At 41.1% G+C, this 26163-nt stretch overlaps 1 protein-coding gene across 3 annotated transcripts in view; it reads left to right on the top strand.

The window, feature by feature from the left end:
• Fam168a (family with sequence similarity 168, member A) overlaps window positions 1-26163 on the top strand; it is a 156572-nt gene that overhangs the window by 91559 nt on the left and 38850 nt on the right. For 2 of the 3 annotated variants that reach the window (XM_013014107.1, XM_013014105.1), the window contains exons 2-3: window positions 4641-4728; window positions 25059-25133. In XM_013014107.1, coding sequence (XP_012869561.1) covers window positions 4659-4728; window positions 25059-25133 — 145 coding nt within the window. In that variant the 5' untranslated portion in view covers window positions 4641-4658. The remainder of the gene's footprint in view (window positions 1-4640; window positions 4729-25058; window positions 25134-26163) is intronic. The other variant, XM_013014106.1, reaches the window with a different exon arrangement.

Below are 26163 nucleotides of genomic sequence, written 5' to 3'. Positions count from 1 at the left end.
AGCATGGATAACATAGGGAGACCCCTATTTGAAAGAAGAATTAAAAAAAGGCATGGTGGGGCTGGGAAGGTGGCTCAGTGGTAGAGAGTTTGCCTTGCATGCCTGAGGCCCTGGGTTCAATTTCTCAGCACCACATAAGCAAAAAGAAAAACGCCGGAAGTGGCACTGTGGCTCAAGTGGTAGAGCACTAGCCTTGCGCTGAAGAGCTGAGGGACAGCACCCAGGCCCAGAGTTCAGGCCCCATGACTGGACCCCCCCCCAAAAAAAAATAAAGGCATGGTGGCTCATGCCTGAAATTTTAGCACTCTGAAGGCTAGGCAAGATTGTGAGTTTGAGGCCAGCCTCAAGCTCAGATCCTGTTTTAAAACCCTGTTTAAGACCCTATTAAAAAAAAAACAGAGAGAGAGAGACTGTTAAAGGAGGGAGGGAGGAAGAAAGGACATTCTTCAACTGATCATTTTGCCACTTATTGGCATTCAGGGTATTCTGCCGCCCCCCTCCCTCTTCCTTTTTTAAATTGTAGTTCCTTCCAAGGATCTAGATTATTCGTGTGTATTTCTACTCCCAATTGCATTAATATGAATAAAATTGAAAGGTCAGTTTCTTAGCAAAACAAGCTACTTTTTTTTTTGGTGCCAGTCTTGGGGCTTGAACTTGAGACATGGGTGCTGTTCCTGAGCTCTTTTTGTCCAAGGCTAGTCTCTATACTTGAGCCACAACTTCATTTCCAGCTTGTTAGTACTTAATTGGATATAAAAGTCTCTTCCTGGGCTGGCTTCTCAGACTGCTGAGTAGTTACAATTACAGGCATGAGCTACTACAAACTACATTTTATGTTTAATAGTTACATGCAGCAAATGGCTACTATTACACAGGTATAATACCCCCTATACACCCTTCCCTCCTTTCCCCTCCCTTTATAAATGTGAGGCAAATACTGTTCTAGTGAGCCCCATCCCAGGTGATATTTACCATTTCTATCATGACAGAACGTTCTGATGGACAGGACTGGCTCTAGACTTGGAAAGAGATGAGGATACAGAAAATGTGTACCTTGGTTGATTTTTTTTTTTTTTGGCCAGTCCTGGTTGATTTTTTTTTTTTTTGGCCAGTCCTGGGCTTGAACTCAGAACCTGGGTGCTATTCCTGAGCCTCTATGGGCTTAAGGCTAGTGCTCTACCAATTGAGCCACAGCTCCACTTCTGGCTTTTTCTTTCTCTCTCTCTCTCTCTCTCCCTCTCTCTCCTTCCTTCCTTCCTTCCTTCCTTCCTTCCTTCCTTCCTTCCTTTCTTCCTTCCTTCCTCCTTCCGTTGTTGTTGGTGGTGGTGATGGTGGTTGTGGGGCCTGAACTCTGGGCCTAGGCGCTGTCCCTCAGCTCTTCAGCTCAAGGCAAGTGCCCTACCACTTGAGCCACAGTGCCACTTTTGGCTTTTTCCATTTTTGTGGTGCTGAGGAATCAAACCCAGGGCCTCATGCATGCAAGACAAGGACTTACCACTGAGTCACTTTTCCAGCCCCAGACGTCTGGCTTTTTCTGAGTAATTTATTGGAGATAAGAGTCTCCTGGTCTTTTCCGCCCTGGCTGGCTTTGAACTGTGATCCTCAGATCTCAGCCTCCTAAGTAGCTGAGCAGTAAGCATGAGCCACGGAATCCAGCTAGCTTGATTAATTTTATGATTAGCATGGTTTTTCTCAAGAATTCACTTAATTTTATCTAAAGTAATAGTGTCAGATATTCAGCTACTCTATGAAGTTCCATTTTATATCTTATCTATAAAGAAAATTCTGTAAAAACAGAGGTGATTGCCAGAAATTGGGATTAGAGGGCTGCAAAGTTGGCTCAGTGGTAGAGTGCTTACCTTGCATGCATGAGGCACTGGTTTGATTCCTCAGCACCACAAAAGCAGAAAAAGCCAGAAGTGGCACTGTGGCTCAAGTGGTAGGGCACTTGCCTTGAGCTGAAGAGCTGAGGGACAGCGCCCAGACAGAGTTCAGGCTCCATGACTTGACAAAAAAAAAAAAAGAAATTGGGATTAGAGTAGAGGGCAATGAATATAAAAGTATAAAAGAAGTTGGTTATGGAATTGTGTTGAAGAAACTTTCAGGGCTCATACCTGTATATATTAAAGGGATAAATTTTAGTAAATTTAAGTTATGCCTCAAAAACCCATCATTAAAACATACCACACGTTTACACAAAATGTATTATTGTTTTTCACTTAGAGGTTAGAGGAAACTGTGGCTCAGAAACTTGCCAGTGACTCAGGACTTGCCTGTGGTTCTTCAGTTGATATGAGGTGGTTCTACCACTTAAGCTAAATCTGCCTGACTCTAGAGCTCCTGCTCTTCCTACTGATTTGTACCTTTTCCCTGAAATGATGAACAGTACCTGGCTTTTGTAAAAAGCTGACCTCTGGAAGCTGAGAGCCCTGTCTGCCCTCAGTAGCTTGTCAGAGTAGCTGTCATATTCTCATTCCAAAATTTGAGCCCTTGACTGATGTCATTTCTCTCAGTTATTGGCTGCCCCAGGCATGGTCTCCTTGTGTGTCTGTGGCCCTCATTTTGAAGCAGCAGGAGACCTGTTTCAGTGTTGATGAGTTTTTTGATTATGAAAAGCAATTTTGCATTTTGTCCAATCAGCAACACAGAGTGGCTTCTCAGTGGGAGAGTGCTCATGTGTTTACAGGGCCAGTCATGCTGCTAACACTTGTCTTAGCCTGTTTTGTGCTGCACTTACTGAATATCACAGACTGGGTAATTTATAATAAAGAGAAGTTGATTTCTTACTGCTCCAGAGGCAGAGAAGTTCAGCATCGAGGTGTTGGCATCTGGCAAGGGCTTCTTGCTGTGTCATCTTGTGGTAGAAGAGCAGAAGGGGGAAACAAAGACAAGAGAGAACAAGGAAGAGCCAGTCTGGTCATTTTATAAGGAACCCAGTTCTAGGATAACGGCGTCAGGAAGGCTAAGTCACCTCTCAACTTAGCATCACTCTTCGGTGCTGCTACAGTGGCCATTCATTTTCCTGCACGTGGTTTCTGTGTAGAAGCAGTTGGGCAGCACTGCTCTCACTGGCTTATTAGGCAGACAGCTCTGAGTAGAGGAGAGTCCCACAGCAAAGAGAGTGTATGGTAGTCTGTGTGTGGTCCTCCCCTCAGCACCATTGTTCCACTATCATTGTTTGTGTGTGTGTACACTTTGCAACTTATTTTCATCTTGGTGTTTTCTCTCACTTCTTAACTCTGATTGTGAAAATACTTTTTCCTAAGGCTCAACTGAAATAGATGTGTCTTCTTTAACTCCCATCCTCAAGTTGTCATTTCAGTTTGTAGCCTGTTGCCCTCAGGTGGTTTGTCAAGGCTGCATGTTGGACACGTTGAGGGAAGTTCTAGCTTCTGAAATTAACCACTGGCATTTTCCCTTCTGCCGGATTGATGGCCTGAGTATCCTGTCCTTGGAACCCATCCTTTCTCCACCTTTCATTCCAGAACCCTAGACCAGCTAATTAATCGCAGAGTGCTTGTCCTCAAGCCAGCTGTTCACTGCCTGCCTTCTACATTTGATTTGTTTTCTATCCTGAGGTGCTGCAGGGAAGATAATGACCTAAAAAAATGCCCACTCATCATGAGAACCTAGTTAGGAGGGGATTGTTTGATTTTTGTGAAGTGTAAATAATCCATTTGGAGACTCATTTTCAAACATGTGTCAGCCTATGTGCAAGAAATGGCTAGATAAACAAGGTGGGACAAATTGGCCAGCTAATAGACCTTAATGACAGATTTTCCCACTAATCCAAATGGAGAATGTGCTTCAGTAAGATAATTAGCAGCACATTTAGGCAGATGATACTTATTATGCACAGATTTTCAAGTTATTTCTTTCCCTTGAATGAATTTGGTAAGAAATCTTGCCTATATTTCCTTGCTTGCATTAAGATATATAATGGCAATAATGACCAAGACCTTGTCCTCTGCAGGTGCAAGGGGGTGTGTAGGGCACTTGTTCCCTTCCTCCAGAAGGCTGTGTATTCATTTAGGCACTGGGTTTCCTAAGTGAACCACTGACTCATTTTATATCAAGTCACTGAAGCCCAGAGAGGGAAAGTGACTTGGCCAATGCCACACTGAAGGCAGAGCTATCTGTGGGATAGTGGGTCAACGTTGTACAAATTATATCACTTCTATCTAACTCTGTGCTCTTCAGCACCTTCATCTGTAAGATGAGACAAATGGCATAGGTACTTTGTGTATAGTCCTTTTCCTATGTGTTGCCTTCCTTTGAGCAGAAACTGGAGGTTGGTTGGTAGGTTGGTTTTTTTGAAAGTTTCTGGGATTTTAAACTTGCCCTTATGCAGGCCAGGCAAGTGTTTTACCCCTGAGCTTCAGTTATTTTTTAGGTGGGGGGAGTCTCAAGGTTTTTCTAGGCTGGGCTCAGACCTCTGTCTTTCTACTTCTGCCTCTAATAGAGCTGGAATTGTAGGTGTGTACCACCATTCCTGTCTTGTTTGTTAAAATAGAGACTCACTAACTTTTGCCACAGTATTCCTGTCTCTTGTCTCTCGAGTAGATAAACTGAATAATTTAAAAATGTCAAGGAGTATGAGCAATTAATAATTAATGTTGTTTTCTTTGTCTTCTCTGTAGGATCCTCAGTCTTCCAGAATGAACCCTGTTTACAGCCCTGTGCAGCCTGGGGCTCCTTATGGCAACCCTAAGAACATGGCCTACACAGGTGAGTGATAAGAGAATGGGTCTCATTTTAAGAAATGGTGGTTAAGGACATTACCAGATATCTTGCTGAATCACTTTTGATGTACTGGTAGAACTTGAGAACGTGGAGAGGATATGTCTGAAGTTCAGGGATGATAGAAGTGATATCTGGATGTAAAGATAATTCATTGTCAACAAGTAGAACAAGAGGGAGGTGATGGTTGCTTACTATACTCCTGTCATGGGCCTGGACTGGGCTGTGTACTTCTACATAACTTTTTTCACTTTTATCTGAAAACACATTCCTAGCACCATTTTTTTTTTGGGGGGGGGGAGTGTTGGCTATAGGGCTTGAACTCAGGACTTGAGTGCTGTTCCTGAGCCTCTTTGTGCTCAAGTCTAGTGCTCTACCACTTACAACTTGAGCCCACAGCACCACTTCTGATTGTATATGTGTATATGTGTGTGTGGCGGGGGGGAGGGTATTAATTGGAGATAAGAGTCTCATGGGAACTTTTCTGCCCAGGTTGGCTTCGAACCATGATCCTTGAATCTCAGCCTCCTGAGTAGCTAGATTACAGGTGTAAGCTACCAGCACCTAGCTCAGCAGGGACACTGGATGATAAGATGAGCCACTGAGTCAGTCCAAGAGCTAGTCTGCTAAGTGAGGTATAAAACATCTATGGCTCAAGTTACTTTTTGTTAGAAAATACCATTTAGAGATAAAAACATTCTAATTAATACAGATTTTTTTAAACTTTTCTTTTTTTGTACAGATACTGTGGTGTGAACTCAGGGCCTTGTGTTCTCCCTTACCTTTTCCTCTCAAGGCTGGTATTCTACCACTTAAGCCACGCCTTCACTTCTAGCTTTGTGTGGGTTAAATGCCCCCAGAGTCTCTTGGATTTGTCTGCTACTCAGTCTTCTGAGTAGCTAGGATTATCAGGAGGCATGAGCCACTGACACCTGGCTTTTTCACACTATCAAAAGGACAGAGACATATATGACCTTGGTAGGCCTTTTCATCTCCTCAGATGGCTAGCTCAGCATGCCTGAGTTAGCCCAGTAGAAGAACTGGTGGCATTACCAGCAGTGTTCCAGGGTTTCCCCTAACTAACACATACTTCCTCTATGAAGACTCTTTGGTGACTGTCACAGAGCTTTTCTCTTTACTTGCCCATCCTATCAAACAAAGTTCCTTTTTCAGACCATCACTAATGGCTCATATACCTGTAATTGTAGCTACTGAAAAGTCTGAGATCTGAGGATAGTGGTTCAAAGACAGCCTGGGGAGACAAATCCATGAGACTTTAATCTCCAGTTAACCACCAAAAAGCCAGAATTGGAGGTATGGCTTAAGTGGTAGAGTGCCAGCCTTGAGCAAAAAGGCTAAGCAAGAGCACAAGGCTCTGAGTTCAAGCCCCAGTACCCCACCACACACACATATGCATACACACATAACAAAAATTTCTTTTTCCCTAGGAAATTTAGTAATATCACTACCCCCATTTTAGACATGAAAACACCAAGTACTGAGCCCCAGTACAGGGCACTGAACATAAGGAGTTTAATAATGGTTATTATTTACAAATAAAGGCAGGTAGGACATCTGACAGATGAAGTGAATGAGAAAATGTAGGTTGTCCAGCATGGCATTTGGCTTATTATAACACATTTTCAAGAATATTAATGTCAGGATGGCAGTAACAGTATAAACAAATACATGGAATTAAGAAGGTATGGTCTGATAGAACATGGTGATAACATGCCTGTAAACCCAGCTACACTAGTGGTGGAAATTGGCAGGATTGTGATTTGGAAACTGTTAGCAAGATCCCCATGTCAACAAACAAGCCAGATGTGATAGTACATATCTGCAATTCTAGCTGCATTGGCGGTATAGAGAAGAATCATTTACAAACTTAGGAGAGTGTTTCAGAAAGTCTTCAAAAATATATCTGATTTTATTGGTTGGGAGTGTGGCTTAGTGTAATAATGCTTGCCTAGCATGCATGAAACCCTGGGTTCCATTCCTCAGTACCACATAAACAGAAAAGGCTTGGAGTGGTGCTGTGGCTCAAGGGGTAGAGTGCTAGCCTTGAGCAGAAGAAGCTCAGGGACACACACACACACACACACACACATATATAAATTTTAAAATATGATGAACTATTTGTATAAAGCATGCAAGCATGTTTGGTGATCACTGACTTAAGCTTCTAAGAATACATGTTAATTTTTGAAAACACTGTTATTTGCAGCTGCTCATGGCTTTTTGTTTGTGTGTGTGTGGTATGGGGAATTGAACCCAAGACCTTATGTATTCTAGGCAAGCACTTTACCACAAAGCTACACTTCAGCCCAATTTCTTACATTTTAAAATCAGGATTCACTGTACAACTAAAATAACATTCTGAAATATATTATGAATTGAGTTTGATGTGTTACTGTTATCCTTAACTTTGAATTTCATGTTTGTATTTATCACAACAGCTTTATTAACCTTAGAATAAATATTTGTTTTCTTATTTTATTTTTTATTGCCAAGGGGATATACAGAGGGGTTACAGTTACATAAGTAAGGTAATAAGTACATTTCCTCTCAAACTTGTTACCCCTTCCTTCATTTTTCTCCCACTTTCCCTCCCCTTAATCCTCCCCCCCAAGAGTAAATATTTTCTATTTGGAACTTTTTTTTTTTTGCTGGTCCTGGGGCTTGAACTCAGGGTCTGAGTGCTGTTCCTGAGCTTTTGCTCAAGGTTGGTGCTCTACTACCTGAGGCATGCCACACTTCTGGCTTTTTCTGAGTGATTTATTGAAGAAAAGGGGTCTCATGGACTTTCCTGCCTGAGCTGGCTTTGAACTGCAGTCCTCAGATCTCAGCCTCCTGAATAGCACAAATGTGAGTCACCAGTACCCAGTTGAAACTTATTTTATATATTTTAGTAGGATTAATTCCAGTAACCAGAACACTCAGGACACTATCCCACATCCTCCTAACTCAGAGAACTTTTCTCTCCAGGGCCCATCATCTTATCTCCTTTCCCTGATGGCTATAAAAAGCAGTCCTTTTTACATGGTCTCCCTGATAAGTGGATGCTAAATCCAAAATGTTAGGTGATACGACAAAACTAACAGGACTTAAGAAACAAAGAACTCCCACTCATTTGGTTGAACCACTACTAAATATCCCCACACTGCTGATCACATATATGGTGTATAACATGTGAACACCATTATATGTTACAGACTGTGATAGATAATTTGCTCCAGGAAAGTTAGAATGAACTTGTGACTTTAAATGAGCATCATTATTCCACAATACTGTGAAATTCCGGAAATTATGTAATCACTTAATCACAATAAAAAAAAAAAAGAACCGGGCGCTGGTGGCTCACGCCTGTAATCCTAGCTACTCAGGAGGCTGAGATCTGAGGATCACGGTTCAAAGACAGCCCGGGCAGGAGAGACCATGAGACTCCTATCTCCAATAAACCACCAGAAAACCGGAAGTGGCACTGTAGCTCAAGTGGTAGAGTGCTCGCCTTGAGCTGAAGAGCTGAAGGACAGCGCCCAGGCCCAGAGTTCAAGCCCCTTGACCGACCAAAAAAAAAAAAAAAAGAACCTCGGGGAAGGGAGGGAGGGAGGGGATGGTAGGGGGAAAACAATGGAGGGGGTAACAATGTTCAAGAGGAAGTGTACTCATTACCTCACTCATGTAACTGTAACCCTCTGTATAGTATCTTTACAATAAAAAAATAAAAAAGCAGTCCTTTTGATTACCAGGACCCATACATTTTCTCAGAGCAGCCTGACATCAGCTCACTATTTAGACTTCCTAATGTTTTCCTCGTCATTTTTGATCCCTTGGGGATTTCTTTCCTAAAAATCTCAACTTTGCCTACGATTTTTTTTGGGGGGGGTCGGTTGTGGTGTTTGAACTCCAGGTCTAGGCACTGTCCCTGAGCTCTTTTGCTCAAGGCTAGCTTTCCACCACTTTGAGCAACAGCTCTACTTCTGGTTCTCTGAAGATAAGAGTCTCATAGAGTTTCCTGCCCAGGCTGGGTTTGAACCACGATCCTCAAATCTTAGAATTCCGAGTAACTAAGATTACAGGTGTGAGCCACCAGTACCTGGCCCTAAGATGCTATTATAATAGTAAGATATTTGCTGTACCATATCTATCTTTTCTAGGTATTACATAGATTATCATTTCTCCATATTGCTGAAATAGAAGATCCAAGTAAAGATAATTTATAAACAAATGCCATATGTAGTACACTAGAGTAAATACTTACTGTTGATGCCAGTAATGGCTATGTTAAAAAAATACTAATTGCCACTTGGCAAGCATATGCTAGGGACTGCATATATTATGTATACATATATTATGTATATATATGATATATATTATTAATCATAAACCTCAAGGTCTTTTTTACACGTGAAGAAACTATGATAGGTTAATTCATGTTGTGAGATTTAGCTAAGGGAGGAAGAAAAATTTGAACTCAGATTTTTTTATTTCAAAGTGTTTTTCATATGTGTGTGTGGGGATATAGTTATCTGGTTTGTCTTAAAATTATTTACTCCTTTCACTGCACCCATGAATAAGCTAAAGAAGAGGTGGTTTTCAGTTTCTAGGTCTAGGGAGCCTTCTCTTTGAGACCCTAGAAGTCTGCTATTGGCCAGGAGTTGGGGGCAAAAATGGAGGTGGTTGGGCCCATTATGTTGTACTATTTCAGTAATAATGGGTTTGAGATCAAAGGAAATGGAAGGAAACACTTCTGATTTGAAATTCTCTCAGACATATGAAATAATTTGATGATACAGTGCTTTCCAATGAACTGCTATCTTCTAGTTAGTTGACAATGTTTTCTCCCTTTACAAAATGTTCTTTTGCTAATGCCTTGAACTCAGTGTTTTATAAACTAAGTGTATTTTTATACTTGCAACAGTCTTGTAGCATTGTTATTACTAGCTTCTTGTACATCTTTAAAAAAAGTGAATTTAGAGAATGAATGTACCAAAGATGGTAAAATGCTTAAGTATAGCTAGAGTTAGACTGAATCATAGGTACTGATTCCCAGTAGGATGGCAAGAGAAGATGGGCCTATCTATGTAGGTTTAGATGAGATTATCAGGACCTTCATGATCAGATTGTGCTCTTGTTTAAAAAAGAGGAAGAGACAGCAGAACTTTATGTAATATCTGCAAGCCAGGAAAAATCCTCATTAATGGTGCCATGCTAACATGTAATTAGGGACCCCCAGCCTCTAGATACATGAATTATTTAACCACCTAGCATATAATACTTTCTTATAGCGGCTTAAGTTGTCTGAGACAGATAAGTACAACAAACACCTGAATGCTCTTCGTCTACATTTACCTTTACAGTGGGCTCTTGACAGATTAGGATTTTTTTTTCCTTTTTCTTTCTTTTTTGCCAGTCGTGGGGCCCGAACTCTGGGCCTGGGCACTGTCCCTCAGCTCTTCAGCTCAAGGCTGGTGCTCTACCACTTGAGCCACTTCTGCTTATGTGGTGCTGAGGAATCGAACCCAGGGCCTCATGCATGCAAGGCAAGCACTCTACCACTGAGCCACCTTCCCAGCCCTTTTTTTTTCTTTTTTGTCGGTCATGAGGCTTGAACTCTAGGCTTGGGTGCTGACCCTGCACTCTTCAGCTCAAAGCGAGCGCCCTCCCACTTGAACCACAGTGCCACTTCTGGTTTTTGAGTGGTTTATTGGAGACAAGAGTCTCATGGACTTTCCTGCCCAGGCTGGCTTTGAACTGTGATCCTCAGATCTCAGCCTCCTGAGTAGCTAGGATTACAGGCATGTGAGCCACCGGCACCCGGCCAGATTAGGATATTGTTCTTTTCTTTTTCTCACCTTTTCTTAAAAAGTTCTATTGTTTTCAGTGTCCTAGAGTTCTGGTATGTGTTGTGGGCAGAAGACAGGTTCTGGGATGTCGACCTGAAATAAAAATATAGAGAGACAATGCTCCAAGCAAAGAGTTTATTTGGAAATGTACAAGAATTGTAATGCAGGATACACATGCTCCAGTGGATCATGGGTATATCAAGTGGTGAGGAGCAAAGGGGATAGTTCTAAGATAAAAGAAGCCCATATAAATTATTTTAAAACCAAGGCCATTGGTATTACAGTGACTTACTTGATCAGGAGATGGCATGAGCTCATTGGTGGAAATACTTGCTAGGCAAGTATCCTTGTGCCAAGTGGCTTATCTGGAATGTTGTAGTCTTGAACAATGTTTTACGATAAATCCTACAGGAGGCATATGTGCAGGTATATTTCTTGTGATAAGACCTATTACAGGCATGTGTCCATAAAGTCTCTTTCTTCATGGTCTCTTGGCTTCATTTTGTTAGGGTTTGACATAATTACTCTATTACTCTATTCTGATTCATATTTCTATGATATTGTCTTACTTAATTTGTCACATATCTTTTCCCTACTGGGAGAAAAATAATCACTCATTACCATGCTGAGATGTCTTGGGAGATTTCATGTAAAGCCTGCTTTGAGATGTTTCAAACCTGCTTGCCATCCTCCAGGATGCTAGTGGTCACATCTTTTCTTGGAAGGCCATTCTTTAATGGCAGCAGGCTTGCTGTGAGGAACACCATGTTCTCACCACTGTAATTTTATACTAAGTATTTATTGGGCACCAAGTACAGTGTACCAAATAGGAGCTAGAATCTTTTATCTATTTTATCTTACTCAGTCCTCATAACAGAAAATAATAGTGCTGAGTATTATAAATGTAAAGACTGAAAGAGGAGGTTAAATAGCCTTTTCAAGGTCATAGAGGATTTCCTTACTTTCTTTGTCCCATGCCAAATGAAAGGAAGCCCTAGAATTTAGAAGTTCCTTAATTTTGTTTCCTCATTCAGAAAATGAGATTTTTTTTCTCCTTAAGATGTCTTAGGTATTAAAAGAACAAGGAGCTGGGTGCTGGTGGCTCATTCCTGTAAACCTAGCTACTGAGATCTGAGGGTTATAGTTTAAAGTCAGCCTGAGTAGGAAAGTCCATGAGACTCTTATCTCCAATAAATTACCCCAAAAAGCCAGAAGTGGTGCTGTGCCTCAAGTGGTAGATCACTAGCCTTGAGCAAAAGAAGCTCAGGGACAGTGCCTAGGCCCAGAGTATAAGCCCCAGGACCAGAAAAAATAAAAATAAAAATAAGGGCTAGGAATGTGGCTTAGTGGCGGAGTGATTGCCTAGTATGCATAAAGCTCTAGATTCAGTTCCTCAGTACCACATAAACAGAAAAGGCCAGAAGTGGCGCTGTGGCTCAAGTGGTAAAGTGCTAGCTGGCCTTGAGCAAAAGAAGCTCAGGGACAGTGACTAGGGCCTCCTGAGTTCAAGCTGCAGGACTGGCAAAATAAATGAATGAATGGAAAAAGGGAGCCAAATAAGTATTCCCTTTCCTTCCAGTAGAAATCTTCTCATGCCTAATTGGTTCCAGGTGAGGATTTGTTTCATGAGATCTTTTGTAACATGAGGGACCTAAATGGACTAGACTAGACTGGATGAATTCTAACCTTCTAATTTCGTTATATATTCTTTTAATCAAATATACAATTTGATTATCTATTTTTTAAGACACAACATACACGGTGACTGTGTGCCTTTTGTGTGTACATAATGGTCTCTCCATAAAGTCTCCTTGTTAACTAACATAGATTTGTAAGAAATGGAAAGACACAGGTATATAAAGAGACGATTATATTACATAGAGACAAATGCTATCTCAGAGAGATATTTCGCTATATTCTAAAAGCCTAATATAACAAATAGTTGTGCAGTTTGCCATGGAAGCAGTGGATGTGTAGGACTCAGAGACTGGTATCAAGAAAGACACCTGGGGCTGGAGGCATGGCTCAAGTAGTAGAGTGAGTGTCTAGTCTGTGTGAGATGCTGCATTTAATCCTTAGTGTCCTCCCTCTCAAAAAACAACAAAAAAAAGGAAAGAAAAAGAAAGAAAAAAGAAAGGACAAGGGAAGGGAAGGGAAAAGAAAGGGAAATGGAAAGGTGTTAGATAAGCATGGAACTAGATCTTGAAGCATAGGGAGTTCTATGTTCCAAGGCTGATACTGTGTAATGGCTGTGAGATACTGGTCAAGTCACTTCTCTTGTTTTTCTTTCCTTTTTTTTTTTTGTTTGGTCCAGTCATGGGGCCTGAACTCTGGGCCTGGGCGCTGCCCCTCAGCTCTTCAGCTTAAGGCTAGCGCTCTACCACTTGAGCCACAGCACCACTTCCGGCTTTTTTTCTTATGTGGTACTGAGGAATCGAACCCAGGGCCTCAGGCATGCAAGGCAAGCGCTCTACCACTGAGCCACCTTTCTAGCCCATTGTTTTTATTTTCTATCCAGGGTATGGGGCTTATAAATTATTAAACAATTTCTCTTCGAGTTCTAAAATTCTGGCCAGTGATCTTAAAATTTTTAAGTTTCTTTCATTATGACTCTTCCCATTAACCTGTTTCTTTTACCTCTTTTTGAAAGCAAGTTTTTGGGCCCCTTCTTGAATTCCTTGTTATTAGTAAAGGATTCAGAAATAAGTGTGGTGAAGTAAATTCAGCACCCTTACTCAGCCCTCTTCTACACTGACTGAAGCTTCTGTCATCCCAGGGTTTCTTTCCACACAGTTCTTGGCTCTTGGGCAAAAGTGATAGGAAAACATGAAAGCCTTCTCACAAAAACCCTTCTGTGGGTGGTCAGGTATAGGTATAGCTACCACTAGTACCATTCATTATGCTCATTCAATTTAATTTAATTTTCTGTTATTTATGGTTGTTAGATAATGGTAATACAAATTTTGTGGCCCTGGATTACAGCTCCAATCAGTGGGATATTAACAAGGGTCTTGAAAAGCTTATTGTTGTGTTACATAGATTCTCATTAAAATGACTTTTATTCTTTAATGTGGGGAGAGTTTACACTTAAAGTCAAAAGGGGTTTGAACTCAGGGCCTGGGTGCTGCTCCTTAACTTTTTTTTGGCGGGTCCTGGGGCTTGAACTTGGGGCCTGGGCTCTGTTCCTTAGCCACTCTGTGCTCAAGGCTAACACTCTACCACTTGAGCCACAGCGCTACTTCTGGCTTTTTCTGTTTATATGGTTCTGAGGATCCAGTCCAGAGCTTCATGCATACTAGGCGAGCACTCTACCACTAAGCTACATTCCCAGCCCCCCCTTAACTTTTTTGCTGAAGGATAGTGCTCTACCACTCAAGCCACAGCTCTACTTCTGGCTTTTTTTTTTTTTTTTTGGTCATTAATTGGAGATAAGTCTCATAGACTTCCCTGCCTAAACTGGCTTTGAACTTCAGTCCTTAGGTCTTAGCCTTCTGAGTAGCTAGAATTACAAGCATGAGCCACTGGAGCTGGGCTATTTATAAGAGATTTTTAAAATTACAAAGCTAGCCATGGTGGAATCAGTCCAGTCGCCAGCCCACAGTGTTCTGATCATGGAACTGGGTGCTTCCACACAGGCTGAGGTCCTCTGGTGAGGCCAGGATGTGGTTGAGATTAGGAGCTTTACTAAAGGCATTATTCTTTTTCCATATTTTCAAGAGAGTTCCCTGGCATTCAGAGGCAGAATTGGCTTGCTTCTTCTCATGAAGCCATAAGGACTTTTGGATAGGAAGTGAAGCGCTTGGGATGGGCAAGGAGTGAGAGAGATACCTGGGTAGCAAGGACCTCCTCTTACGTCCCAAACCTGCAGAATAAATTTAATTCTTCAGCGAATAAGCTATTAACAACTATCCATTATTTTTTATTGGGATTAAGTGATTACATAAATTTCACAGTATTGAGGGATTGTGATACTTAAAGTCACAAACACATTTTAACCTTCACAAGGCAAATTGTCATTATCATGGTCTATAAAGTTTGTGAATTCTATGAGCTGATACGCACATTTCTTTCCTTTTGATTAGTGTAAGCTGTTCTCTCTTTCCCTCTCATTCCCTCCCTCCCATCGCTGCCCTTGAGTTTACTTAGTTCATTTTCATCAGTGTCCAGTGCAGCTGAAGCTAGGAAGAGGGCACAAAATCAGAGGGAAACGGGAAAAAATACAACAGAGGGACCCATCAGCTGCACTGGACAACTGTTCATTATTAACAGCAATGGTTGCTATTAGTATGGGCCATTAGAAAGAATTTTGCCTTATGGTGCCATTATATAGTTATATTTCTCTTCTTTCTTTTCCTCTTTCTCTTTTCTGTCTGTCTTTCTGTCTGTCTTGCTTGCTTGCTTTCTTGCTTTTTTGAGATAGTTTTGCTATAGTAACCATGTGGCCCAGAATGGCCTTGAACTTGTGATCCTCCTGCTTTAGCCACTCAATGCTGAAATTACAGGCATGGACTCCACTCCAGCGGTATTTACCATCCATTATTGTTGAACATCTAGGAAAATGCACTATATTTATTTAGTGCTTTTATGAACCTTCCAGCATATTCAACTGTGGTTGAATATCCATAGAGGTTACTGTATCTAGATTGAACCTGTGTTACCATTTTAATTATTATCCAAGTTTTAATAGTTATAGATACAAGTCAAGAAAGTTGGAGATTTGACTCTGTAATAGAACCAGAAAATAGTGGAGCCAAACTCAACCCAAAACTGGGATTCTCCATGCTCATAACTACTGAGCTGCATGTTATCTCTATATTATTTACTGCCTTACAGTTAAGTATCTTTATGTAATATGTGTTCCTCTTTTCAGGAAATCAGTGTGTGCTTTATGCTTGACACAGTGCCTAACATAAAGTAAACTCTTACTGAATAGAGATTGGTTGAGTGAGTAAATGACTGAATGAGAGCTGGGTGCCCGGTGGCTCACGCCTGTAATCCTAGCTGCTCAGGAGGCTGAGATCTGAGGATTGCAGTTTGAAGCCAGCTTGGGTAGTTTGTGAGACTTTCATCTCCAAATAAACTACTCAGAAAAAGCTGTAAGTGGCGCTGTGGCTCAATAGGTAGAGCACTAGCCTTGAGCACAAAGAGCCTCAGGGACAGCTTGCAGGCCCAGAGTTCAAGCCCCAGGACAGGCAAAAAAAGACTGAACTAAAATTAAGCCTTTTCAGAGTTTGGTGAATTGACCTCTGAGTTTGGATAGACTTCTTTGTTCTGAGTTCTTCTCTAAAGTGGTAATTGGCATTAAGATATAAATCTAGTCTGTTCTAATCTTGAAGGATAGGTTCTTGCAAAGGCTGAGGCTCCAGAAAAGTCCAGGAAAGATGATATTTATAGGAACTCTGAACAAATAGACAAAGCTTCCCAGGAGCTCCTATGTTCCACCTCCTCCTAGACTCTAAAATTAGTTTAAGGAATCAATATCACAATAACCCATTTATAGCTTGAAACTACAAAGAGTCAAAATTGGTCTATGTGTCTACCTGACCATGCCCCAGTATATATTCTATTCACACACTTCTCCATTCTTCAATGCATCTCTTTTTGATCAATGCTGTGGTAAGCACAGATATATTACAGAAAAAGCTGATTTTTTTCTTAAGAGCAGTTGACAGCATATGTATACTTTGGAAAATTGAAGACTTCATAGGCCCTGTCCTTTCTTTATTGTTTGGGATTTCTAGGCGAATTCTCTTCAGAATCCAAAGCATCCCTCCTTCTCCCTTTCTTTCCTTGAGATGGACATAGGGCCTTGTTCATACTATGTGCTCTGCCACTGAGTTCTATTCCCAGCCTCCATGCATTTTTTTTTTTTTGAGATAGGAATTCATAGCCCAGGCTGGTTTACATATCTCAGTACCTACAGTCCTCCTGCCTGAGTGCTAGGGTTACAGGTGCAAGCTACCATACCAAGCTCAGTATCTTTTTTTGGGTGGGGGGAGGCGGGGGAGATTCATGGGGCTTGAGCTCAGAGCCTTGGTGTTATCCCTGAACACTTTATTTAAGGTTCTACCACTTTGAGCCACAGTACCACTTCCGGTTTTTAGATGGTTAATTGGAGATAAGGGTTTCACCAACTTTCCTGCCCAGACTGGCTTCAAATCAAGATCCTTAAATCTCAGCCTCCTGAGTAGCTAGGATTATAGGCATTAGCTGCTAGAGCCCAGCTGCTCAGTATCTTTTTTAAAGAGATAGCTTTGGGGCTGCAAGGTGGCTCAGCAGTAGAGTGCTTGCGTGGGTGGCATGCATGAGGCCCTGGGTTGGATTCCTCAGCACCACATAAACAGAAAAAGCCATAAGTGGCACTGTGCTAGCCTTGAGCTGAAGAGCTCAGGCAGGGACAGCGCCCAGGCCTAGAGTTCAAGCCCCACGACCGACAAGGAGAGAGAGAGAGAGCTTTGTCTTATGAAAGCCTATAGACATTGTCCAAGTTCCTGATATGTAGGGAAAAAAACATTCACTGTTGGCTTTCAGTTTGTGTGTGTGTGTGTGTGTGTGTGTGCGTGTGTTTTGTTTTTGCAAAACAAAAAGGCTTTAATGAGGCAAACATCCTGAAATAGTGAACTTCTTGTTAGAGATGGAGTGAATTTTTGAGCATCTGGAAGGGCCTAATTGTGAGTATCCAAAATCTTTGTGACTGACAATTCATTTATACTTTATAGCCTAGTTTTCTAAGTGTAACCTCTGGGTGTAGGAAGTTGTTAGAAGTGCACATTCTTGGGCCCCACCCCAGAAGTACTGAATCAAACTTTGAAGGTGGTTTCCAGAAAATCTGTGTTTTTTCATAAGCACTGTAGATGTTCGGATACATAAATCTGGTATTTAGTTAGTGTTTTAATATTCTTTTTTTTCCTCTATCAGTTCTGTGAGCTTGCCTAGGAATCTTGCCATCATGAAAACCATAATTTCTCCAAGTTCAGAACAGCTTTAGAAACAGGGCACATTTCAGCTATGAAAGAAGAGATGGCAGCCCCATCTCAGACAAATTGAAAGGTCTATGAGCAGGCAGCCCCAAGCCCTGGACACGCAGGGATGGATGCTACAGGCTCCAGCAGGATAGCCAACAGTTCTTTTTCCTTGTACGTGTTTGAAAAACTAAATAATTGGCCCCAGAAATTGGCTTTAAAAGGATTCTTGTTAGGGAAGGTTAAAAGTGTGATTACTTGAAAATTGCTCAGCTGGTGGGGGAGGTACTTGAATTTAAGTGTCTAAATCAGATTTTTGCTATTACTGCTCTCAGCAGGAAAAGAAGCAGAAAAAGATCAATAGTCTTTGGTCTTGTTTAAGCTACAAAACCACACTTCATGTTGCTTCTAAAGGCTACCATCTGCCAGAAAGAAGCTTTGGCCTCCACTGTCACAGTACTATCACAAATTTTAAGGTTATGTTAAATCTATCAAGCTCTTTGATAAACTTATCTTCTCCTCCTTTTTTTAAAGTTAGCTTACATTGTTACATTTTCACACTGAAAAACTTATCTGTAAGCCAGTCCCCAATGGCTCAATGTCTGTAAATTTAGTTAATAGGGAGGCTGGGATCTGAGGAGTATGGTTGGAAGCTAGCCTAGGAAGGAAAATCAGAGACTCTTATCTCTAGTTCATCACCAAAAAGCTGGAAGTGAAATTGTGACTCAGATGGTAGAGCTCAAGCCCCAGGACCAACACCAAAAGCAAAACAAAACAACTTACCTGTGTACCTTTATCAAACACATTTGTGTGGCAGAAAGCCTAGAATCTTTGCAGTACCTTGAGATAGGTCGGGGAGGGGTTGGCAAAGAGCCAAGATCAGATTTTATTCCCTCCCGTATCCTGAGCTAGAATAACTAAATTGAAATTCATACAAGAGAATTGGGCACAGGAGTATGAATTGCCTGAACTGTTCAGTTGTGATTTAGGTTTCTGACACTATACTGAGTTTTCAGAAGGCTTGACATCTTGTGGAGATAGGTTGAGTGATAATATAATTATTTTCATCATATGAGTATCTATTCAGTCCAATATTAGATGTTTCTTATGTCATTAAGACTGCTTAGGTTTACATCTCATCTTAATTATCTGGTTGATGTGTCATTTATAAATACCAGAAAATGGCCAGGCCATAAGGGAACCCTACTGCATTGTTGGTGGGAGTGTAAACTTGCTCAGCCACTTTGGAAAGTAGTATGGAGGTTCCTCAAAAGACACCACATAGAGCTCCCCTATGGCCCAGCAATCCCACTTTTGGGCATTTACCCAAATGATCACAAATAAGACCATACTAAAGCTACCAGCACAACTATGTTTATTGCAGCATTATTTACCATAGCTAAGATATGGAACCAACCCAGATGCCCCTCAGTAGATGAATGGATCAAGAAAATGTGATACACAAACACACACACACACACACACACACACACACACACACACACACACTGAAATTCTGTGCCTCCATCAGAAAGAATAGCATTGCCCCATTTGTTAGGAAATGGAAAGACTTGGAAAAAATTATATTAAGTGAAGTAAGCCAGGCCCCAAAAAACATAGGTCCTATAGTTTCCCTTATTTGCAATAACTAGTATATGTCTGGGACAAGTAGAAAAGAGCAAAAGCTATTTACATATGACCAGATGAAGTTAAGTAAAATGAACCCCAAGATAGGGACACAAGTGGTTTTTTGTATTTATAATATACCATGTGTGTGGGTTTTTGTTTTTTTTGTTGCTTTGTATGTTCCTCCCCCATGGTATAACCCCTGTTTTCACTGTATTTGATGTTGGTATAATTTGGGGAGGGGAGCGGAAAAAACAAAATGTTTAAATAGGGATACAGGTGGACCCATTGTAACAATGAGATGTACAAGACGCTATGTTGAAAAACAATTTAGGTCGGGGGCTGGAGTGGGGGGCAGGGAGTTGCAGAGGTGGGAGGAAGGGGATGGTAGGGAAAAAACAAAGGAGGAGGCAACAATGCTTGATAGGAAATGTACTTATTACCTTGCTCATGTGTAACTGTAACCACACTGTACACTATTTTCACAATAAAAAACTTATTAAAAGAAAATGGCCGGGCGGTACCTCATGTACCTCACGTCTGTAATCCAAGTTACTCAGGAAGCTGAGATGTGAGGATCAAGGTTTAAAGCCAGCCTGGGCAGAAAAATCTGTGCCACTCTTAATCTCTAGTTAATCACAAAATAAGCCAGAAGTAGAGCTGTGACTCAAGTTTTGCTAGCCTTGAGCAAAAGAAGCTCAGGAACAGTGCCCAGACCCTGAGTTCAAGCCCCAGGACTAGCACAAAAAACAAACTAAAACAAATACAGAGAGTGTTCCTGAAAGATTTGACTAGCATATCCTTAATAGGAAAGTAGAAAGTATGCTTGTTTTACTTTAAAAGAAGTCTAGAGGTCAGTGGTATATAACAATCATATATTAGGTCAGTAATTTCAAAATCAATATCCTCACAACTTTTGGTCTTCTTTTTTTGGGTGGGGGGGGGCAGGTTCTGGTCGTGGGGCCTGAACTCTGGGCCTGGGCGCTGTCCCTCAGCTCTTCAGCTCAAGGCTAGCACTCTCCCACTTAAGCCACAGCGCCACTTGTGGCTTTTTTTTTTCTGCTGCTTATGTGGTGCTGAGGAATCGAACTTAAGCATGCAAGGCAAGCGCTCTACCACTGAGCCACCTTCCCAGCCCATTTTTGGTCTTTTTTTGGTCTGAAACACCTGCTTTGGCTTAAGCACAGGTGTCTGAGGTTAAAGTTGGGGAAAAGGGGGAATTTACGGGGCCCGTTAGTAATGTGTATCCTTTTACTTAGGAAAAGCAACGACTTTACTAGATTCACTCAGAAGACATTTTTGTACAGTCACTGACCCAAACTAAGTCATCCACTCCTTCTAGCAGAAGGCTACAAAATGAATATTTTAGTTTTAGTAGTAGAGACAGGCAAGGGCAAAGACAGGCATGAGTGTTTTATTAGCCAGCTCGTGGTGTCCACCACAATGTCTAGACAAATAAATTAGCTCCTCTATTTGGTACCTTCTGTTATAAAATAAAGACCAGTAGAAAATAGTGATTAATTAGGGATAACATAAATACTTGATATAAGTAATATTGGTTGGTTTTTTTATTGTTAGCATTACTATCTCAACTCTACAAAGTAGTCATTGTCCTACTTTATAAGAGGCGTGGGATATGGCTGAGTAGTAAAATACTTCCCTCGCATGTATAAGACCTAGCTGGTGGGTCTGTCTTAAACCAAGGCATCCATTGCTACGCCTTAGTAATTAAGGAACAAGGGAGACTGAAAAGAATAAGTATCAGTGGTAAGAACTCAAGCAAAAAAGCCCATCTGTAACATATAATGTCAAAGAGAATTGTGTTAGGGGTCATTACTGGCCTGATGCTAGATCCACCAAATTTTGGGGGGTGTCCGTAAGAAAAGTGGAAATGTAATTTTTTGAGAAGTAGTCTTCCTGGTGTTGCTCAAGTTGGCCTCAAACTCATTACTCTTCTTCCTCTATCCCCCTCCCACATCTGTGATTACATTTGTGCACCATATACCCAGGCTAATCTCAAATTCATAACCTTTCTTCCTCAAGCCTCTTCAGTAGTTGGGATTACAAATGTGTGCAGCATCATGCCTGTCTGTATTTGATAAGGCTATAATAAAAAATCAGTCATGGCATTAGCTTGAAAAAGACTATTATGTTCTAGAAAGAGGAAGGTCTAGAAAGACTTTTAGGAGGGGAAAAAAAAGGAAGCAAAGGAAAGAGTACTGTCTGACCATTGAGGACTGTGGGAGTAATTTCAGGATAGGCTTGACAAAGGAAGTGAAACATTTAGATGTAAATGAGCTAGACTTGGAACATCCTTATGCCATGCAAAGAAATTTAGAACTTTATGGTTGACAATGGGGAGCCATCAGAGTGTTTCAGATGGATAATCAATTTCGAAAACTCCCTCTGGATTGATAGGTTGAAGGAAGGGGAAAGAGAAGGAGAAAGGAAAAGAAGAGGAGGAAGGAAAAAAAAGAGAAGGAGGAAGGAAAAGGAGAAGGAAAGGAATATGAAATGAAGATGAAAAGACCTGTTAGGAAGTTCTTCAATACTTCAGTCAATAGACTGGTCCCAGTGAGTCACACTTGTAATCCTGACTACTATGGACATCGAAAGCAGAAGGATCAAAGTTAAAGGCCAGCCCAGACAGAAAAGTTTTTGAGCCTCTATTTAAAAATGACCATCCAAAAAACCAGGACTTGCTAGGTGCCGGTGGCTCACCCCTCTAAATCCTAGCTACTCAGGAGGCTGAGAACTGAGGATTGAAGCCAGCCTGGGCAGGAAAGTCTGTGAGGGCTTTTTTTTTTTTTTTTTGTCAGTTGTGGGGCTTTTTTGCTCAAGGCTAGTGCTGCTCTATCACTTTGAACCCCAGCTCCACCTCTAGTTCTTGAGTGGTAATTGGAGATAAGAGTCTCACAGGGACTTTTCTGCCTGGGCTAACTTCTAATAGAGAGCCTCAGATCTCAGCCTTCTGAATAGCTAGAATTTACAGGAGTGAGCCATAGGCACCAGACTCAGAGAGGCTCTTATATCTAATTAACCCCTAGAAAACCGGAAGTGGCGTTGTGGCTCAAAGTGGTAGAGTATTAGCTTTGAGTGAGAAAAAAAAGTTCAGTACCCAGGCCCTGAGTTCAAGCCCTATGACCGACACAAAAAGAAAAGAAGAGAAGGAAGGAGAAGGAAGAAAATTCCCAGCCTCAAGTGACAGAGCACAGCCTTGCACAGTACTAGAAGAAAGAAAGAGAAAAAAGAAAGGAAAAGAAGGAAGGAAGGAAAAAGAAGGAAAGAAAGAGAAAGAAAGAAAGAGGAAGGAAGGAAGGGAGGGAAAGGAAGGAAGAAAGAAAGAAAGAAAGAAAGAAAGAAAGAAAGAAAGAAAGAAAGAAAGAAAGAAAGAAAGAACTTCCAGCTCCCAAGTGACAGAGCACCAGCCTTAGAAAGTACAGGGTCCTGAGTTCAAACCCAGTACTGGGCAGGGGGTTTGGAGATGAACGAAGGATAGTATTTGGATTGGGGACAAGAGAGCATGTTTGAGACATTTTTAGAGAGAACAATGTCTGACGTATAGTAGATATTCAGCATTTTTGGAATATGAATGAATAAGTTAAGACTTTAAGTTGGATTTGCTTAGTTAGGCTGGAAGAGTCTGAACTTATAATAGGTTTTCTTTGCCTTAGGTGACAGGTTCAATGGTCATAAGTTTTCACTGAGTTCTCAGGAAGTCCTGAGGGCAGTTAGTGTACCTGGGAGCTTTCTTTTTAGATGTGTCTTAGATAACCTTATCTTAACCTTTTAGGAATCCTCTTTCTTTTCTTTCTTTTTTTTTTTTTTTGGGTCCTGTGGTGGGGCCTGAACTCTGGGCCTGGGCTCTGTCCCTCAGCTCTTCAGCTCAAGGCTAGCGCTCTACCACTTGAGCCACAGAGCCACTTCTGGCTTTTTTTCTTTTTGCTTATATGGTGGTGGGGAATCGAACTCAGGGTCTCATTCATGCAAGGCAAGCGCTCTACCACTGATTGACCTTCCCAGCCCATAGGAATCCTGTTTTTTCCCTAGCATTGGGCTTTCCTATGGTTAATGTACCTTGGTATATAGAAGATTAAGTTATTACCATTCTCATCTCACAGATTGGAAACTGAGGTGCAGAATAGTTAAGTAACTTGCCTGGAATCATTGAGTTGTCAAAAGTTAGGAAATGTTGTTTTCTCTACAGCATATTGCTTTTATGTAATACTCTTGGACTTCCTGTTGCATTTTTCACGGATTATTATGATAAACCAAGCAACAAAATTCAGAGGATGAGATGGAATGCTCAATTGTTAGGATGAGGCCCTGAATTACCATGATTCACTGCACCTTCTAATTCAGTTCAGCAGAGTGCGTTCATAGTATCATTCACTTTTTTTTATTATTATCTTTCAGTAGTTGTACAAAGAAGTTCCCATTCTACAAAACAGTATATGAGAACAAAGTGTCTGACAACATTGTCACTTATCTCTCCTAACCCATCTCTTTCATTCTTGTTATACTTAGAAAGTTCTTCTGATGCCTCCAGGTTAAAAGGTGAAAAAACACGAATAACTCAGAAATAGAGTCAGACATTCCCCTGTCCTTAATCTCTTTGTCAGAGAAATAGGATTTCAATTGACCTTAACTATCACTTATGTAACCACAAACAAATTACCTAACTTCTCAAGATCACTGTTTTTTCATGGAAATATTCATTTAATAGTCTTTTTTTCCCCAGACAAGGAAGCAGATTTAGATTTGATAAGGACTATTTGGTTCTTACCCAGGTCACGTGGTAACCTAGTGATAACTCTAAACTTCTCCCTTTCAAAAATGTTGAAATGACAATATTTTCCAAGCATTTAAGACTTCCATGTTCCATGTTTCAGTCTATTTCAAAATCCAGTCTTGGCATGCATGCCACACATACTTGCCACCTACTTCCTTAGAACCAAGTCTCTAGAAATTAACCCTTTAAAGCAAGGGAAGGGGAGAAATTGTCCAAAAAGAAATTTACTGTTTATCTGACTTATGTAACTATAATCCCTTGCATATCACCTTTATAATAACAATAAAAAATTAAATTAAAAAAATTAACAGCTTGGCGCTGGTGGCTCATGCCTATAATCCTAGCTCCTCAGGAGGCTGAGATCCGAGGATCTTGGTTCAAAGCCAGCCCAGGCAGGAAAGTCTGTGAGACTCTTATCTCCAATTAACCACCAGAAAACTGGAAGTGGTGCTGTGGTTCAATGTGACAGAGCACTAGCTTTGAGCAAAAAAACTCTGAGTTCAAACTACACATCCAATTAAAAAAATTAACCCTTTAAATTTGAAGAGTCCAGTAGGATTTGAAGGTATTTTTATATATATATGGAAAATCTAGGTGCTTACATTCTATTCCTGGCTCCCTTTAAAAGATGAGTGGCAGTTACTTGGAACACCTTAAAGATGTAACTATAGGAGATAAATGAACCCACTCAAGTGTCCAAAGACATAATCATCTTATAGTTTATAGTTTATCTTTTTTTTTCTCATTTCCAAAATGAAGTGATTTTATTTTTTTTAGGAAAAAAAATATATATAAAGATGGCCAGGTTTGATAGTGAATACCTTTTATCACTCAGGAAGTCTCTGCTTCCCTTTAAGAGTATCATACAGAGACTTTCTCAAGAAAGAAAATGTTCATGTATGAAGAAAATATGAAATATACCCATACTAATCCTCCATATCACTGTTAATGTTGGTGTGTCCATTTATCTCTCTCTTGTTTTTCTTTGAGGTCCTGGTCTTTGAATTCAGGATTGTGTACTTGCCAGACAGGTGCTCTAACACTTGAGACATGCCCCTAGCCCTTTTGCTTTTGTTATTTCTCAAATAGGGTCTCACGTTTATGCCTGGGCCAGCCTGAACCACAATCCTACTACTTATTCCTCCCTTGAAGCTGAGATAACAGGTGCGTACCAACACCTCTAGAATTTTATCGGTTGGGATGGGATCTTGTAAACTTTTTTTGGTTTTTTTGGTCCATCATGGGGCTTGAACTCTGGGCCTGGGCACTTTCCCTGAGCTCTTCAGCTCAAGGCCAGCACTCTACCACTTGAGCCACAGTGCCACTTCCAGTTTTCTGGTGGTTAATTGGAGATAAGAGTCTCACAGACTTTCCTGCCTGGGCTGGCTTTGAACTATGATCCTCAGATCTCAGCCTCCTGAGTAGCTAGGACTACAGGTGTGAGCCACCAGCACCTGGCTTCTTGTAAACTTTTTACCTAAGCTGGCCTCAAACTCTTGATCTCATTTTCCCAAGTAATCTAGGATTACATGTATGAGCTGCCATGCCCAACTCAAAAATATATTGTTTTTCAGCAAAAATTATATGCTGTGTACTGTTCCTGTAACTCTTAATTAAGGAATTCTAGTTTGATTAATAAGATCTATATCACCTTTAACCAACAGCACAAAACAGAAATAAGCCACTGAATTTAGTTAGAATTAAACTGCAGAAGAAAGTTGTTTCAATTACCCAAAACTAGTGAGCAAATTGTGAAGCAATTAAGAAGTGTAGTCCTGACTCTACCGGCAGAGTCCTGCCACCGGGCTCTCAGGAATCTTGTGGATAGACAGGTTGAAGAGCATCTGAGCTACACAAATTGGTTGCCAGCATGTCCCCTATAAAATAGCAAGTCATGGGGCTGGGAAGGTGGCTCAGTGGTAGAGTGCTTGCCTTGTATCTATGAGGCCCTGGGTTTGATTCCTCAGCACCACATAAGCAAAAAGGAAAAAAAAGCCAGAAGTGGTGCTGTGGCTCAAGTGGTAGAGTGCTAGCCTTGAGTTGAAGAGCTGAGGGACAGCACCCAGGCCAAGAGTTCAGGCCCCATGACCATCCACAAAAAAAAAAAAAAAAGCAAGTCATGTATTAAAAATAGAGCTTCTCGCTGGACGCTGGTGGCTCACGCCTGTAATCCTAGCTACTCAGGAGGCTGAGA

The sequence above is a fragment of the Dipodomys ordii genome, unplaced genomic scaffold (assembly GCF_000151885.1).
Source record: "Dipodomys ordii isolate 6190 unplaced genomic scaffold, Dord_2.0 Scaffold22, whole genome shotgun sequence".
Lineage (NCBI taxonomy): Eukaryota > Metazoa > Chordata > Mammalia > Rodentia > Heteromyidae > Dipodomys > Dipodomys ordii.
Note: the sequence above shows the minus strand (reverse complement) of the source record. Positions and strands in the feature narration are given on the sequence as shown.